Consider the following 18,040-nt stretch of genomic DNA (forward strand, 5'->3'; position numbering starts at 1 on the left):
GCATGATAGCCTCACATGCATAACTCGACATCGTTACATAATTGATTTAAGGGTAATACCCTTTTAATTTAAAATTGTTTTTAAGTGGGTTGTCTTAACTGATTAGAGATCTGCTTTAACAATTTTAAATTAAAATTCGTATCCATCAGTGACACCTAAGAAATTGATGTATCACTTTAAAAGTTTGGGAATGGAAGAAAAAGAAAATTAGCTATTTAAATCTCGAGAAAAGGTGTTATAACTGATTTAAGATCTGGTCTCGATATTTGTAAATAATCGAATATTCTTTATCTTTCTAAGAATGTGTAATTTTAATTTAACCATTTTGGTGCTTTGAATGTTGTAAATTTGTTGTTATTGTTTTGTTGGGGATCATAAATCAAATTAAAATCGAATTTGTAAATTTCATTGCAAAGACATTAATTAATCGACAGGTACCGATTTAGGGGCTGTGGGGGTAATCCTTCCCCACGCGTAACCGACTCCCGAACTCATTTTCTGGTAACGCAAACCAAAATTTGTTGTTTTAATTAAATTAATTTTTATTTAAAATGCAACATTTTTGGGTGTCCAATCACCCTAATCAAGATTGGTGGCGACTCTTCGAACCTGTTTTTTTCGTGAATGAATACCAAATTTTTCGAAACGAGAGGTTTTCTAAAATCACATTGTTTTTAATTAAAAATCAACCTAAAGAGAATAATTAAAAATGACGTGGCTTTTCAAAATCTCGCTTCCCCACTGGGTTTAAAAATCGTTTCGACAAACTCCATTTTGTTGAGGGATTATAGGGACTGAAAAATTATGACTAATTCCATTAGAGTTACCCACTGGGTTTAAAAATCGTTTCGACAAACTCCATTTTGTTGAGGGATTATAGGGACTGAAAAATTATGACTAATTCCATTAGAGTTACAAAAATCACCAAACCAAGGTTTTCAAATTCGGTTCCATGGTCACTCCTAACACTTGAAATAGAGTAACTTTTTCATTCTATATTATTTTAGACAATGCGATAAAATTTTCTAAAACTTCATCTTTTATTTAAGAAAAGAACCCAATTAAACCTATAGTAGTCATATACCAATACGAATGCATATCCTGACCCAATTAAACTTCATCAAGTTTCTTTTGATGATCATCATAAACCTTTGAAATTATGTTGTGCAAGTCATGAGTTTTTTTTTCAAACTCTAAAAGTTTTTTGAGCATCCTTGACCTTACTTTCAAGTTCATTGTTGGTCTTGAATAAGATATCGTTTTTTTTCAATTTTGAAATATTTTTCTCATGTTTTAAAACCATGATCTCAAATTCCGAGGCCAATCATCATAAGCCTCTTGCAACTCATCAAAGAATATTCATCAATATAGATGAGTTAGAAGTTACCTTAGATTCTTCCTCAATGGCAATGAGACACAAGTTGGCTACCTCTTCCTCTCTTCATTGGATGACTCATCATCTCCATGTAGCTACATGTACCTGTATTTTTCTTGGAGGGTCCCTTTTCTTAATTGTAGGTATTCAAATTGACATGCCCGATATTTTGCACTCATAGTAAATTATAGGATTATTCTCCTTGGATTCATTCTTAAAGCCTTTTTTTCTTTGGAATCTTATTCCTTTGTTGGGCTTCATGAATCTCTGAATCTTTTAGCAACATTGTCATTCTTCATCTTCATCATTTGAGTCACTCTCTTCTCTGGTGGACTTGAGAGGAACACCAATCTTTTTTCTTCTTTTCCATTTCCTTCTTTCTTCATCTTTCTTCTTTGTTCTTCTTCTCCATTCAATATATTTCACGAGTAAGGAAAGATTCAATGAGAGGGTGAGGGTTTTTAGGTTCTTTCCTTCAACTATATGGTCTCCTTGGATTGCCATGACATGGGAATACTATAGATCATCTTTCTAATGAGCTCTCATTAGGAATAACTTCTCCAAAGCCTTTGAGACCAATGACAATAACCAAAAATCGATCGGTCATGGTTTTAATGTCTCCACCCGGTCTCATCTTGAATTTTTCATAGTTGTGATTGAGAAGACTAATTTTAGTTTCTCGTACTTCATTTTTTCCTTCATAAGTAACTTCAAGTTTGTCTCATATCTCCTTGACATTGGAACAAGATGATACTCTCTCATATGCATCGAGGCCAAGTGCACAAAATAGAATGTGCATTGCCTTTGCATTGAGTTGGAACAATTTCTTTTATTTTTCATTCCACGTCTCCATTTCTCCAGTTGGAGTAGAGTGACCTTTCATCATGATGCTTCATGCTCCCAAATCATTTGCTTGAATAAAGAGTTTCATCATATTCTTCAATAGGTAGTTGGTTCCATTGAAGTATGGAGACTTATGATGGGTTGAGAGTCATTTAACAATGTCAAAATTTGAGTAGAGGCCATGGATGACTTGGACGAGGATTGAACTCTCTAGTATCTTTCAAGAGGTGGTTAAACCTTCCAATGAGTCTAGTTCTGATATTGATTGTTGAGTCAATCGAATGGATAGAATAGCCAATAGGGGTGAATTGGTAAATAAATTTTTTGGTAAAAGCTTGAAGAGAAAATATAAAAATTGAAAACAAAAATTTAGAGTGATTCGACTTTATAAACCAAAGTCTACATCCACTATCTTAGCTATCTGCACTAAGGATTTTCACAAATTCACTAATTTGTAGCTACCTTTGAGGATAAGGTGTAACTTACAACTCCATCAAGAATTATACCCTAAATTCTTAACACTCTTCACTGAGAAAATTACAAATTGCAAACTTATAAAAACCTCACTAGGAATGTGCACAATTCAAGAACAAATAGTACACTTGAGAAATAAATACAATGAGTACAAAAAGTGTTATTGAAAGCAAAGGAATGTTGAAGTTGACTTGATTTTGGCTCAAATTTGTTGCTTTTGGCTTTCTCTTTGATCTCTTATCTTCACATGACTTGGAATATTGTTTTTATACTTCCTCTATTAATTATAACCGTTTGGTTTGTTGTGGAAGTAAATAGAGTCGTTGGAAGGTAGTTTTCGCTACAAATGTTGTCAAGAAGCTTGTAGTATCGGTACTCGGGCGTTAAGTATCGATACTCCATGCATGAAATATAAAATTATAGCCGTTGGGGATCGGTACTACTATAATAAGTAGTGTCGATATTTGGACTAATATCGGTACAAAATGAGTATACTGAAATTTGACAATTTCAAAAACAAAAGGATAGTATCGGTACTACCATGTGGAGTATCGATACTACTATGAAAAATAGTATTGGTACCTAAATAATATCGGTACCAAATGAGCATTCTGTTTTGTCACACCTACAGGAAGTATCGGTACTGCGATACCTCATGAACAATATCGACACTTTTCCTATAGTATCAGTACTACTATACTTAAAAATGGGTTTTTGACTCGATTGAAGTTCGAAACCCCTAGTAAAATTTATTTTAAATACATTTTCAGTATAAGACTAGAGCGAGGAGAAAAATAGAATTTTTAATCTTAAAAATAATTTATATATTTGAATGACTGAATCGAATATAACCTTAAAATTTGTTAAAAACTATTTCACATTTTTTGATATATCAAAATATCAAAGTGTGTAAAACACAGAACATTTATATTTATATTTTTCCTACTAATTGAATTCTCACAAAACTCATTTAAATCAATGAAAATTCAATTACAAGTTCAACATTCTAAAATTTTGGTCTACTAGTAAAATTCGATTTGAGATATGTCATCTTTTCAAAAAAAAATTGTTCACTGTTAAAAATTTAGAATAAACACTCCAAATTCTTCAAATTCAAAAACAATTCTCTTAACTCTCAAAATGATAATTTTCATATATAATGGTTTTAAAGAGGTTTTAAATTCAATTACAAGTTCAACATTCTAAAATTTTGGTCTACTAGTAAAATTCGATTTGAGATATATTGTCATCTTTTCAAAAAAAAAAATTGTTCACTGTTAAAAATTTAGAATAAACACTCCAAATTCTTCAAATTCAAAAACAATTCTCTTAACTCTCAAAATGATAAATTTTCATATATAATTGTGAGTTTTAAAGAGGTTTTAAGAAAAATATTATGCAATAAAGTAATACAAGTTGATGATATGAATTCATTGGTATTTAAGATAATAAAAAAAAGATATTAAAGAATGACAATTTTCAATTGTGACCGAAAATAAATTCCAACGAGTGATAACATAATGTTCCAAGTACAACCATATCAGTGAGAATAGTGCCAGAGACCAATTGAAATATATATTGGTCATTAAATGAAAGCATTGAGGAGAACAGTAAAGCTTACAATATGAGAATACTTCTCATTCACAGTTTCTATTTTAGTAATATGACAAAATCCTGAAGTTACCTTCATGGTTATATGAGAAAAACTTCATGAATGGCATCTGCAGCTTGCAAAGTTGAAATTGCAAAATCAGCCACACATTACCTACGGTAGCGATAGCGCTTGAAGGTAAAATATACATGTAAAATCCCACGTTCGAACGTGCATTTAAATGCCTTCTTGTGAGAATATTCCCACTCTTTGTTTACAATTCGGAACGCCTGTAGAGCAATTGGTAATGAGTTAGTAATCCCCAAAACAACACTTAGAATAACATCTGCAGATGGATCAGTAATTTGCTCGAGAAAAGTCTATATGAAGTTAAACTTACAATGTCCTCATAGGGTGGTCCAGCATGGAATCTTATGATGCACGTCTCTGAGCTATTACCATCCTTCTCAATAGTGTATACAGGAGCCTTCGTCTTGTCAACAACGTCTGGATAGAAGATATTAAACTTATATCCTTGCACAATTTTGGGAGGAGGATTATCGTGATCATAATGGGTCTGATTATACTTGTTCCACTCGTATCCAGTGTGAACACGGTTGATATATTTTGGTTTTCTAGGCCGGTATTTGTCATGCCACCAATACACCTGCGCCAATAGATATTAGTTGATTTCAAGAGAGAAAAAATAGAAAACGCAAACGACAAAATTCCTAAATTCATATAATTATGGGATGAGTAGCCACAGTACTTGCGAGTCCAAGTTAACTTCAGCGCCAGAGCCAAACACAGCATCACCCTCCTCCATTGCTCCCATAGCTTTCATAGCTTTTAGCTCGAAGTTATCTTCTGAAGGGGCAGGTTTCGACGCCAAAGCTTCTTGCATCCGTCTTTGCTGCTCCTCTAACCAAGCCATACGTTTACTTTCCTGTTAATGAGAGAAATGGTTAACCACAAGGAATCCTTATTCAAATCGAGGGAAAGATAGATATTGAGTTACCAATATAGCCCTGTCCTCCTCTGGGTCAATAGCTTCTTCATTTTCATCACCATGCAACAGTTCTGGTGAAAAGGATCCAGCCTCTTCTTCCACCTCATGAGTCTACTTGAATTATCGGTTCCGGAGAAAATGTTTCAGCATCTAGTGGGGAAAAAAATATTAGTACATCTTCTATAGGTTCAGAAATCTAAAAAAGAAGCTACCATATCCCCTTGAGGCCTTGATTAAACACAAACCTTCCACATCATGATCACTAGCCCCCTCCACAGGTCTTAAACCACTCTCAAATTCCAGCCTATCTTCACCTTCTGAAGGTTGCTCAAGGTGTTGTAATTGTTTACGCAGCATTTTAGCATGTATTTCCTTCAAACAGGCCTGTTGACACATAAATTCACGCATAAGTCCCGGATAAGCATCATGAATTAAACAATATTACCATGAATAATATCTAAACAGATTTACCTTTGCTTTGAAAATATGAAGACGTTTAAGAACAGCCTCCCAATACTCGACAACCTTCGCTGTGCCAGTTCGCATCTGTGACTCAATCTAGGATTGTAATGTCTCCAGCTCACTGTGGGTCTTCCCTTCCAAGAGATTCTTGACATCTGCTCCAATACTAGAATGCAGACCCCTTTCTTCTGCTAGCAACTCAGCTGGAGGTTCCTCCCCACGCACCCTAGCTCGATCAAGTGCATCTTTCTTTTGGGCTTCAGCTACCTCCCAATCACACACCACCATAAGTGCCTGTGAAATTAAACAAACCAATATATTTTAGAAGTTAGAGAATATATATATATATTATTCTTACTACCCTTGATTCATCAAATCCTTCAATCAATTAAATTATGCAACGTGAATCCTGTTCAGTCATTTTCATTATTATATTTTACAAATTTATGAGTACATTTGACAGAAATTCAAATAAGCAAAAATAAATTAGAAGCTGAGGGGTGGGAATCTTTGCAATAGCACACAGAAATATCCAAAATCAGTAGACTCTATAGTCTCCACCCAGAAAGAATAAGGAAGGAAAATACAATACCTCCCAGTAAACTATGTGTGTTGGAGTTGCCCTGTCCAAATCGAGATGCATTTTGATGTCATCACGAAGCTCTTCCATCTCTTTAACTGTCAAACCCTGAATCAGACACCAAGGTAAAAAAATAACCACACATAAGACAAATGAATGTGTTAATATGTTGATAACAATAAGGCACTCTATGATTACATAGCACAGAATATTTAGCATACTATTCTTCAACGAAAGAATATTTAAAATGAGGTCCAAAAATAAGTCAAACAACATGAAACTATAATACAAATAACAAAAGAAAAATTCCATCATCTAACTATATTTAGCATACTATTCTTCAATGAAAGATTATTTAAAATGTTCTAAGTTGAAAGTTCATGAAAAGGTGTCAAGTCCAACATAAACCATAATGGAAGGAGATATACCTTGAAACCCATGTGTGGTTCATTTAGCTCTATATCCATGTCATCCGATCCATTAAGGTGCTTGGACAAAATATCGATAGGCTTCATACGGCCTTCACGCAATCTAATCTCTGATCTGACTTTGCTTTGATCAAAATGAAACTGCAGATAGCACATGTTACTATCCTAACCAACTTCAAATGAAACAGAAAAAAATAGTATCAATACAAACAACTCAGCACCATACCTCCTCCTCCTTCTCCCAATCGTCAAACTCAGCTCGAGCACGTTCTCTAGCTAGCATAGCCTGCAGAAAAGACAGGTTAATAAACCAAAAAAAAAATTAATATCAACCAAGAAAGTGCAAGACAAGTTTAATTATGTAATAGGTCAGAATCATGCTTTTCAAGGAACCAAATTTTACCATTTTTCCTCATGTTGTGCTTTCTCAAGAGCTCTTTCCTCCCTTCTCTTTTTAACTTTTTCAATCTCAGCCTGAGATGTAAATTTGAATAAGTACTCATGAAACAATGAATTCCATGTAACAATCACACATCAATAATTTCAATATGGTTAATCCTAGTGTACCACACAAAAATAATCTTAACCAATACCACCTTACCATTCTCTCTTTTTGTCTCTTCTTCTCAGCTTTCACTGAAAATGTGTCCAATGGCACTCCTTGGGCAACATCTCGCTCAATTTTCTTCGGCCAAACAAATCTAGAAACCGCATACAATCCCATTTGTATTTGATATTAGAATTTATCAAACAAATTCTGTCACTAGTTTAGTGAAGCATGCAATCCAAGAAGACTAATATTAACAACAAATTGCCTAATCAGTGAAAAGAGTAAGAAGTACTTTAATTGCTACGGTTAATCTGAAAATTGAGTTGCTTATAGTTTGCTAGTTAACAGTTGGAACACTCTAAACTTCAATGACAAGTCATTCAATAAAAAATAAAATTGAAAAAAGAAACTTACTTCTCGTTGAGATTCGAATCGCCAAAAGGATTTGAATCATTTGAATAACCTGAAACTGTTTGTGCTTTCAATTTCTTGGCAGCTCGCATTGCCTAGTTAAAAACTTGAACTATTAAATCACCCAAAAAAATCCAAAATATTCGAGATAATTGAAGGAAAGCCAAAACAAACCTTCTTTTGTGCTTTCTTGGCCATATATTCAGAAATTTCGTCTTCCGTGATGTTTCTAGAAGACCTCTTCTTCTTACTATGGCCTCGATCGCTTCCACTGCTGTCTTTACCGGTAGATTCTTCATCTGAATTACGACCGCGACGGCTCCGGCTATGGCTATGGCCATGGCGACTGCCTTTGCTTTTGTTTTTGCTTTTATTGCGATGGCTTCAATCCTTACTACGTTTGCGGGAGCTTCCGTAAGGAGAAGATTCTTCGCTGTCGTCTCGTCTCTTTCTGACTGGGAAGGCCGGTCGTCGTAAGATCTTCGGTTTCGACTACTTCCTGCCATGATTAGGATAGGGTTTCCTAATTGCAGACCAAGGTCCAACCATGAAATGTAATTCCGATCCCGCCGTGGTTCGGGTTTAATTAACCGGTTTAAGAATGTATTAATAAAAGCTTTAAATATAAATATAAAAATTGGTAGTTATTTAAAAATTAATAATGAGTGAACTAATTACTTAGAGAAAAAAAGAATAAGATACATGTTTTTACTTTTTGAAACCATATTACTCATTTTTTATTATTTAAAGTAATAAAAATATAATTTTATATTAATATCTTTATATATTTTTATAGAAGTAATTAATTTTATTAAAAATTAAAAAAATCTAAATTACAAAGGTTTACGACCACAACCGTAAATTAAATATATAATAAATATATTTTCAAACAAAAGAAAACTAACCACTTAATATTACATAAGGACCATGAAATGTTAACCATCCTAACTAGTGGCGAATGCAAAGCATGTCACATCCTGAAATCTGAATTTCTTTATATTAATTATTAATTTTACTGTTGGTATCCGCCCTGAAATTTTATTTGTGCCCACCCTATATGAAAATTTTCAATAATTAATATATATGTTTTCACTATAAAAAATATTTCTGGATCAGCCACTGATCCTAACCAAATAAACTCGAACAAAAGATAGATATGAGAAGATGTAACCGCATCGACAAATCAACCAAAAAAGGGATGAAGCTATTGAAAGACCACTGACAAGCCGTAAATCAAAATCGAACGACCTGAAAATATTATTCACGAACATAAATCATGTATCTAAAACCAATCCGATGGTCCAAAGCATGAAAGATCAACATTATAACAAATAAACGTCATTTTGATTAGTCTTGGCGATATCAATTTCAACCCTGAAAAATGAGATAAACAAAAAAACGGCCAAACAATAAAAAAACATTACATAAAGACAGAGAAAAACGTGTCACAAAGACAACATAAGACATGTCATAAAAACATAATTATTAAAAAATAATAATAATAAGGATACGCTATAATAAACAAAGAAAAAAATGAATATCAACTGTTGACGATTAACACCAAAACTAATATCGTCATCGATTACAAAGATAAAAAGAAATATACAAACGGCCACTAAAGAAAAAGAGAAAAAGAAATTACTATTTTTATAATTGAATTAAATAAAATATATAATTTAAATTATTTACTTCGTAATTGTAATCTAATCAAATAAGTCTAAAATTCAATTCTAAATTGGAGATCAAACATGTAACACTCTTTACTTGGTCTAATCGCAAGCTAGGCCGTAGAGGTGACATTGACCGATCAACAAGTTTACAAAAATTTCGAATACATAAAGTCCAAAATCAAAAATTAAATTCAAAATTGAGTTTGATTGTTCCTTTGAACTCTAACAAAATGCATTCGAACACGAAGTGTCTCAATTTATTAAACACATAATAAATTGTATAAATGTTGGACGAGAATGATGGACGCTGTATTATCCAATTGAGCTAAATTGTATAAATGTTGTGTAAAATTCGATCAAGAACAGGAATATCAGGTGTTTGCTGGAAATTAAACTTGGTTAGTGGTAACTTCTATACTCCCGGGAGTTGAAAGATGTAGGATGACACTGGTTAAATCAACACAATAATCTGCCAATCTATGTGTCCACTAGTAAAGTAGATAACAATAGTAGGTGATGGTTTGAATGGTGATTCTGGTCGTGTTGGTCTGTTTTTTGATGAAGAGATTGTATGTACTCTTATTATCTGTTGCATGTTAATTTATAGTATCCTAGATTGGTGTTAATTGAGAGTTATCGTGGTATAAATGTTGATTAGACGTCTTAAAAACTAATGATTTAGACTAGTTTGTCATCAAAGGGATTAAAGGCTAGTACACGACCCCTAAAATTTAAAAAATTATAATTTATACATTTAAAATTTTCAAAATATTTAGTTTGATCCCACAAAATTTTGAAATTAAATATTTTGAAAATTTTAATCTTTAAATTTTTTTAATATTCTTAATTAAACTCCTCCTATAATTTTTAAAAAGTCTCTTTAAGCCTTCAAAAATTTTAGTTAGATCCCAATTTTTTGAAAAAAATGTAAATTAAACCTTCAAAAATTTTAATTTAAACCTTTAAACTTTTAAAATTTTAATTGGCTCACCTAAACTCTATCATCAAATTTCGTCACTGTGTACAAACACATGGTCGCTAGTGATCATATAGAAGAGGTATTTGCAAAATAGTAGGTGATTGACATGAGGTCCTTGTTGGTAATTTGTGGAGTACACTCCTCGTGTCTAGAAATTCACATGAGTCTTATATTCACATATCTGGAAGTTTGGGGAGCTAGAGATTCACATCAGGGTTTCAAATAGCATATCGAAAACACGATAACAGTCGTGATTTTACGGTAACCCTACTGTTCGAAACCGACATTGATGATTTTTGCGGTGGGTAACGAATTCACACCAATAGCAGTATGTCGCGACCGTAATTTAACGTTTAACAGTAAATAGCGTTGATAACGAGACGTTATTCCCGTTATTCAACTGTGACTTCAAAAAAAAGAACAACAAAAATAGGGGAGGAGACGAGGAGTCAACAATCGGAGAAAAATGAAACCCCTTCCTAAGAATAGTAAGAATGAAAATGAGACAAGAATTGAGAGTTTAGAACGAAGAATAAGAACCTGAGAAAGTGAGAAGAACTAGAAGCGAGGTAAAAGAAGAGAAGAATAGGCAGCCATAATGATCTATTCTTTCTCACTTCTCGTTATAAATGCATAGCTCTTACTTTCTCAAGGGTTTCTTTTTAATTAGGGTAAACTACATAAATCATCACTTAACTTTCTACTCTTCTTTTTTACTCATTGAACTTTAAATTTTTTCAATTCACTCATTAAACTTTCAAATTACTACTATTTTGGTCACTCCTTAACATTATCATTATAATTATATAATTATTATGATTTAGGATAAATTATGCGAAATTTAAAAAATTTACGACCGCGACACCCATAGTAACCGCGATGATATCCATTATATCCGTAACCGCAATAAACGCAACGAGACCGAAAATACGACTGCGAACGCTATTTAAATCCCTGATTCACATGACAGGATTGGATATGTAAACCCAAAAATCAGGGAGGTTTATGAATAAGAAAGAAGACAAGCTTAGTCTACCGAGCTTTATTGTCTGGACAAGCAGGAAGGAAACAATTTGCAAGGGAAGATGTCAAGACAAGACTTGGGGAAAGAGGGTGCAAATAGGTTCATATCAAAATTATGCATTTAGCAAATACTTTAAGATTTAATTAATAAAAAATCCAAAACTAAAATAGAAAAGTATGAGTCTGCATTGCATCTCTACAGGAAAATGTTCAAAGCAGCAACCAAAAGCATCCTACAATAAAAACTAAACAGAAGGTGTACTGGTAATGAGAAAATAACTAAACTGAAAGAGTACCATAATAATGAGAAAATTTCAGACTGAATATTCGAAACCAATAAATCTAATGGTTGTTTATTTGGAATGCCCTTTTTTCAGGTTTCAGTTGACAGCAACTCCGGCAGAGAGGAAACTGGGATGAATAACGTCTTGGCCAGATACTTTAGCATTTGAGAGCTTGAGAACCTCCACAGCTTCCTCCACTTTTGCAGCCAAAGATTCTGGAGACTCTAATAAGAGTAGCAGTTCTGCATTGTCCATCTCTAACAGCATCCCTGTGATTTTCGGAACCAGATCAGGCTGCAACAACAATGCATTGCAGATCAAATATTACATATGTGTGTGTCTATTATATATAATAATGCAAGGAAAAAAATTTCTATGGAATCACCTGGTGTTTCTGAACAAGAGGGAAGAGTCGTTCACCAAGTATAGTCTTTTGCTGCTCAGGGGAAGCGGCAGCAAGCATGCTACTCAGCATCTCAGATCCTTGGGATACAGCTGCAACGGAATTCGAAGCTGCCTGTAGGACTCTAGACCCTTTGTTCACTTCTCGTGGACGACCATTTGGTACATACTTAGCTTGCCCACCCCGCTGTAAATGTAGCTCAAAGGGATCAGTATTTTGATATAGTTTGAACATGTGTAACATAAGGAAGGAGAGATAAACAACCTGTAGGTTACTTTGATCCTTGGAAGAAATGATAGTCTGATTTGGTGGTTGCAGTTGTGGAACATATGAGACAGGGTGAGCACTACCCTGCGTAAGAGGATGTACATTCATCCGACCCCGGTTTTGCCTAGTTTGTCTTGGATTAGTGGGTACCTACAGCAGAAAGTAAGTACCATAATAGTAGATCGAACGGCTAATGTACATTAAGATGCTGATGTAAATACCATGGGCAGTGACGATGGTTGAAAGGCTGGTCTGGTTGGCGGTGCAAAGCCATTGGCCCTCCACCCTGGCCTCAAACCTAAAGGTTGGTACATCATCCCTGGCCGTGGAGGTACTTGTGAAACGATGCCGGTTGGAGCTGTGTAGTAAAGCGGAGGATACCCTCCAGGGAAAATAGCTGTAGAAGGCCCTGCTAGTCCGGCCATTCGTTGTGCATACTGAAGTTGTAAGTGTGCTTGTCTATCCTCCTTCCTTTGAGCAATAGCGACATACAATGGTTTGTGGTGAAACATATATCCTGTAAATAAGACAGTGTTAACTTCAAGGTACCAATCCAACGTATGCAAAATAACTTGAAATAAGTGACTCTCTCCATTCAAATTTCCACCATTAAAGACTCATTAACATACCATGAAATGTGTTCACAGCTTTAGCAGCCTCATCAGGAGAAGAAAAACAGACAAATCCGAATCCCTTGCTTAGTCCTTTGTTGTCTCGCATAAGTTTTGCAGAAGTAATTGTTCCACACTGACTAAAGTGTTCTCTCAGTTCTTCATCGGTCACTTCATCATCAATATTCTTCACATAAACATTCGAAGCCTGAATTTCGGATACAGGTACAAGAAACAGTAAACAGTTAAGAAATCGCGATCATGATTTACATTCTGTCAAGAAATGAGATCAGGCATACTTTATATTTCATTATCTGCTCTTTCCGTCTTTCCTCGAACAGATGACGCAATATTTGCTCCCGTTCTGCTTTCTTCTGTGCCCTTGCCACATATATAACCTTTGAGCCTAATCAACGCAAATATAACCATATACCATATTAAGATAAGCGCATGAGTCAGTTATTGAAAGCAATTGAGGCTTAAAATGTGGTTAGAAAAACCAACCGAGTTGTGATCCATTCATCACTTCCATTGCGTTCTTAGCATCATCTGGGTTTTCAAAGTTCACAAAGCCAAAACCTCTTGAGGCTCCATTCTCATCCCTTGCTACAACCAGGCTAGCGATTTTCCCGAACTCGGAAAATTTCTCTTGCAAAATCTCTTCTGTGATATCCGAATCCAAATCCTTAATATACAAATTTGTATATTTGACATCAGGACTAGGCAAAACCCGATCACTCTTTTTCATAAACTTCCCAACATATCTGAGCCAAAAAGAAATAATAATACAATTAAGTTTCCAGAGCAGAGAGAATCAAAACATAAATACACAGAAGATTCTTTTAAGAATTTTCATACATCTGCTTATCCCCAACAATGGTGTCATTCAGCTTCTCAATAGCAGCATTTGCAGATTCCTCTGACTCAAACTGAACAAAGCCATAACCTTTACTCTTCCCATCTTCAAAGGTTGCAACTTTGCAAGATATTACATTTCCAAACTGGCGGAATATCTCTTGCAGTCCCACATTATCAATTGAATCACTCAGATTCTGATATGAACAGAAACACCAAATGCATTTCAAATTCAGAATCCCAAAACAAAATGAATCGTATATCTATTAAAAGGAATGGAAGGATTTGAACCTTAACAAACACATTTCCAACTCCATTTTTTCTTGCATCGGGATCTCGAAGTGACCACATCACCCTTATCATTTTCCCATTCAGCAAAGTATGGTTTTTTGCCTCAATAGCATGTTGTGCTAGTCACATCAGAAGAGGGGAAAACAGAATATTTTAAAGATGAATCATATATAAAAAGTTCAACCAAAAAATAAACATACAAAATCCGAACATAAAGTACTTAACTATAGCAGGATATTCATGGGTCATGATAATAATTTCTTAATCTATACTAGTATTTATTTTAAAGACCAGAAAAACATATTCAATTATGAGTATATTTTCATTGATCGAAACTAAGATAGCATTAAACATGGATCTCGGTAGAGCTTTCGAAATCGGTGAAACAGAAAATTTATTGAAGATCAAACGAAATCAAAACACTGAATAATTTGAAATAAAGAAAAAGAAAAAAGAGAGGGTAATAAGAAATCTGGCATACCATCCTGAGGAGAAATGAAGTTGACATAGCCATAACAAAGAGATCTCCCCGTAGAAGAATCCCTGCAGACATGAACAGAGGCCAAGCTCTTGAACTCAGAGAAAGTTTCGATCAGATTAGCGTCAGAGACGTCGGGGTGCAAGTCGCCAACGTACAATGACACAGGCGAAGCCGCCACAGTTACCGCCGCCGATGGAACCGACATTGTGATTAAACGTAATTCCCACTTCTAAAACTGCAAATATTTCGCTTACTTCCCTTTCTGTTATTTAGAGAGTGATTAATGACGAGAATTTTGGGAGTTTTTTTTTTCAGAAGGAAAAAAGAAGAAGAGATTTTTGCATGGACGAAATGAGAGCAGTTTGGGACGTTCAACTATAAGGAAATGCAACGCACCCGTCGCGTTATCCTACGCGCCTTTTCAGAGCGTTTTGACCGCTTCTCCATTTTTCTTTTAATATTTTAGATATTCATGATCTTTTACAAAGACATTCATAAATTAAGTAGTTAAAATGAATTTAAAATTTAATAATTATTAAAACAATAATTTTGAATTGAAATAATAAAAAAGGAGTAATTAAATTTTAATATAATATTTCTTAAAGTATTCTAAGAGATCCCTATTTTTAAAAAATCAACCAATTTCTAGGCTTTATTTTTTATAAAAAATTATTTTTCATGTATTTTAATTTAAATAGAAAGATGGGTGAATATTTTGTCCAATTGTTTTTAATTTTTTTTAAAATAGAGTTGGGTAAGATTGTGTTAATGTAATGTGAAAGTCCAGATGCAATGGCGCGTGTGGATATATTGGAGGCCTGATTAATTTTGTTTTGTTTCCGAATTTTAATGTGTTAAATAATAGTCCAAAAGGTAAAAGGTAAAAAGGTAAAAATAGGGGACTAAAAGACTGCTTCAAAGTTAAAACAAACAACCCTTTCTTATTATACTCCCACTGTAAATTTTCGCAACGTTTTACGGCCTCAATTTGTCCAATTGCCACGTCCTATTTTACGGTAACATACTCTTAAACTTGTTATATCCTCGTTATATAATTTTCATATTTCACTATTTTTTTCTTTTGATTTTTTTAAAATTAATGCTTTTATAAAAAAATATAATTATTATGAATTAAAATCACACATGTGATTACTTAATTATAAAAAATTTAATTTAATTATCGATCATTAGTTTTATCAATTAGATTACTTAATTATTTAAATGATATCAATCAACTCAATTCGTTAACATTTTATAAAAAATATCAGTTAATAAAATTAATAAAATTATATGTTTGATCCTCATTACTTTGATATTATGTTAATTTAATTCTATTTTTAATTTAATTCAATAAATTTAATCATCTATTCTATGGATAGATCGGGGGATAATATGAACGGTCGTCCCCTTAGAACTTTCAAGTTCTCATATAATTTAAGTATTCTCTTCATATTTTTTATTGATAATATATTTTCATCCTTTAACATAAAATCATACTTGCGTTAATTAATTTTTTATAAAATATTTTTAGGTGTGTTTAAAATATATTTTTCTTAAGTTTTATGAATCATTATCTAAATTGTTCCATTTCGTTTTATAAGACATTCATAATATAAGAATGTCAAATAGTTAGAGAAGAAATATTATTTACGCTATGCATATCCACAACTAACATATAGACATAAAGGATGAGACCTGGTATCAAATAACTTAAAAATACTGATAAACATAAATGATTTTGATATAACATAGTATGTGTATATATATAATTTTGTAAAATTAATTTTATGTCCCTAAAATTTGTCTAAACTTTAAAATAAGTTTTCAAAGTTCAAATTATGTCAAAAATATCATTCAAACATTTTAGAATATTTTTCAAAGTTATATTTTTCTCAAAATATCAAAACTCACATTTTTAATCAAGCCTTGACCAAGAGTTTTAAAACTCCAGTACAAGCTTCAAAACTTTTATGTTTAGAGTATCGAAGCTTTCATCAAAGTTTTGAAACTCCCCTTAAAATATATGACATAATAGGAAAAATCACATATATTCCTAACATCTAAAACATTTTCATGCTCTAAAACACTATACAAAGCAAGCAAACTTAATGTAAATAATGTACAAGTAATAGAGAAGAATTAGGAGTGTTATCTCTGTTGCGGAAGACGGCTATCGGATAGAGCAAAATCGTAACTGATAATTTTAGAAAATAAAAATGAAGATAAAGAAGACATAAAATTTAACGTGGAAAACCCCTAAATAATATAGGGTAAAAACCACAGGCAACGGTAGAAGAATTTCACTATGAGAAAATAGGAATTACAACTTCTCTCAATCTACCAAGGAGAAAACAATGATAATTCTCTCTTGATAAAAGGAGAAACACTCTCAAGAACTCTCTAATTCTCTAGTATTGGAAGAAGCTAGAATGCTTTGGGATGGTTTGAAGCTAAATGAGCTAGGGTATTTATAGTAGAAGCTTTAAGGACTAATCTTGAAAATACCCTTAATTATAATGACTAAATGTGAGATTTTGCCATGTCACTTTTCAACCATTATTAGTGCCAACTATGAACCATTATTGTTGCCAACTTACAATGCATTATGAACCATTATTATGCATTATACAACTATATTAGTTGTATGACAACTAATAATTTTGCATGACAACTAATATCTCCCACTTGAAGATTGATTAGAATAATCATATCTTCACACCATTCATCTACCTTGTACCTTCATGTTGCTTACGTTTCTGACAGGCCACAAGAGGATCGACACCAGGTAAATTTATCAGCGTTGATCGCATTCGTCATGAAATCTGCTATGTTGTCTTTGGTATGGATCTTCTGCATATTTACCGTCCATTCCTCCACCTTTTCACGAATGAAATGGTATTGAACTCGTATGTGCTTTGTCCTTGAATGAAATGATGGATTCCTTGCTAGATGCAAGGCGCTTTGACTGTCACAAAACAGAGAGACATACTCTTGATTGTGCCCAAGCTCCTCCAATAGCTTCTTCAACCAAATTACTTCTTTCCTAGCTTGTGTAGCTGCTACATATTCTGCTTCTGTTGTGGATGTAGCCACAATTGACTGCAATTTTGAAACCCAGCTTACAGCTCCACCAACAACTTTAAACACATATCTTGTAGTAGATTTGCTTTTATCCAAATCCCATGCATAGTCAGAATCAACATACCCATCGATAAGTAAATTTGATCATCTGTAACATAATGCAACATTTGAGGTCCCTTTGATGTATCTCATGATTCTCTTTATTGTATTCCAATGCTCTTTGCCTGGATTCGCCATGTACCGACTAACCACTCCCACTGCTTGTGAAATGTCTGGTCTTGTGCATATCATAGCGAACATTAAACTTCCCACTACCGATGCATACGGTACTCGAGACATCTCCATCCTCTCTTCTTCACAACTAGGACTCAT

At 33.5% G+C, this 18,040-nt stretch overlaps 1 protein-coding gene and 1 pseudogene across 3 annotated transcripts; both read right to left on the reverse strand.

Moving 5' to 3' along the window:
- Positions 1-4,333: 4,333 nt before the first annotated feature.
- On the reverse strand, positions 4,334-8,277 carry LOC120188081 (annotated as a pseudogene).
- A 3,479-nt stretch (positions 8,278-11,756) lies between these two features.
- Positions 11,757-14,906, reverse strand: LOC120188114 (polyadenylate-binding protein 7-like). Of its 3 annotated transcripts, XM_039191633.1 has the most exons (11): positions 14,588-14,906; positions 14,107-14,225; positions 13,819-14,012; positions 13,465-13,724; positions 13,260-13,366; positions 12,979-13,168; positions 12,571-12,866; positions 12,347-12,499; positions 12,202-12,268; positions 12,065-12,168; positions 11,757-11,973 (listed from the first exon to the last, which is right to left on the reverse strand). In XM_039191633.1, the coding sequence occupies exons 1-11, from the start codon at positions 14,790-14,792 to the stop codon at positions 11,776-11,778; spliced, it is 1,893 nt and encodes a 630-aa protein (XP_039047564.1). In that variant the 5' UTR covers positions 14,793-14,906; the 3' UTR covers positions 11,757-11,775. The 3 variants fall into 3 exon arrangements, with proteins under 3 accessions (XP_039047564.1, XP_039047563.1, XP_039047561.1); XM_039191632.1 differs by having other exon boundaries at positions 12,065-12,268; positions 12,979-13,147; XM_039191630.1 differs by having other exon boundaries at positions 12,065-12,268.
- Positions 14,907-18,040: the final 3,134 nt, after the last annotated feature.

This window comes from Hibiscus syriacus, unplaced genomic scaffold, assembly GCF_006381635.1.
Source record: "Hibiscus syriacus cultivar Baekdansim isolate YM2019G1 unplaced genomic scaffold, ASM638163v2 tig00116938_pilon, whole genome shotgun sequence".
NCBI classification, from domain to species: Eukaryota; Viridiplantae; Streptophyta; class Magnoliopsida; order Malvales; family Malvaceae; genus Hibiscus; species Hibiscus syriacus.

What these genes read in the sequence shown, in the direction of transcription:
- LOC120188114 (XM_039191630.1), bottom strand. Translation starts at nt 14,792, where the DNA reads ATGTCGGTTCCATCGGCGGCGGTAACTGTGGCGGCTTCGCCTGTGTCA. An exon ending in CTTCATTTCTCCTCAGGATG is followed by an intron (nt 14,226 to 14,587) that starts GTATGCCAGATT and finishes TGATGTGACTAG; the next exon opens with CACAACATGCTATTGAGGCA. An exon ending in CTCTTGTTCAGAAACACCAG is followed by an intron (nt 11,974 to 12,064) that starts GTGATTCCATAG and finishes TTGTTGTTGCAG; the next exon opens with CCTGATCTGGTTCCGAAAAT.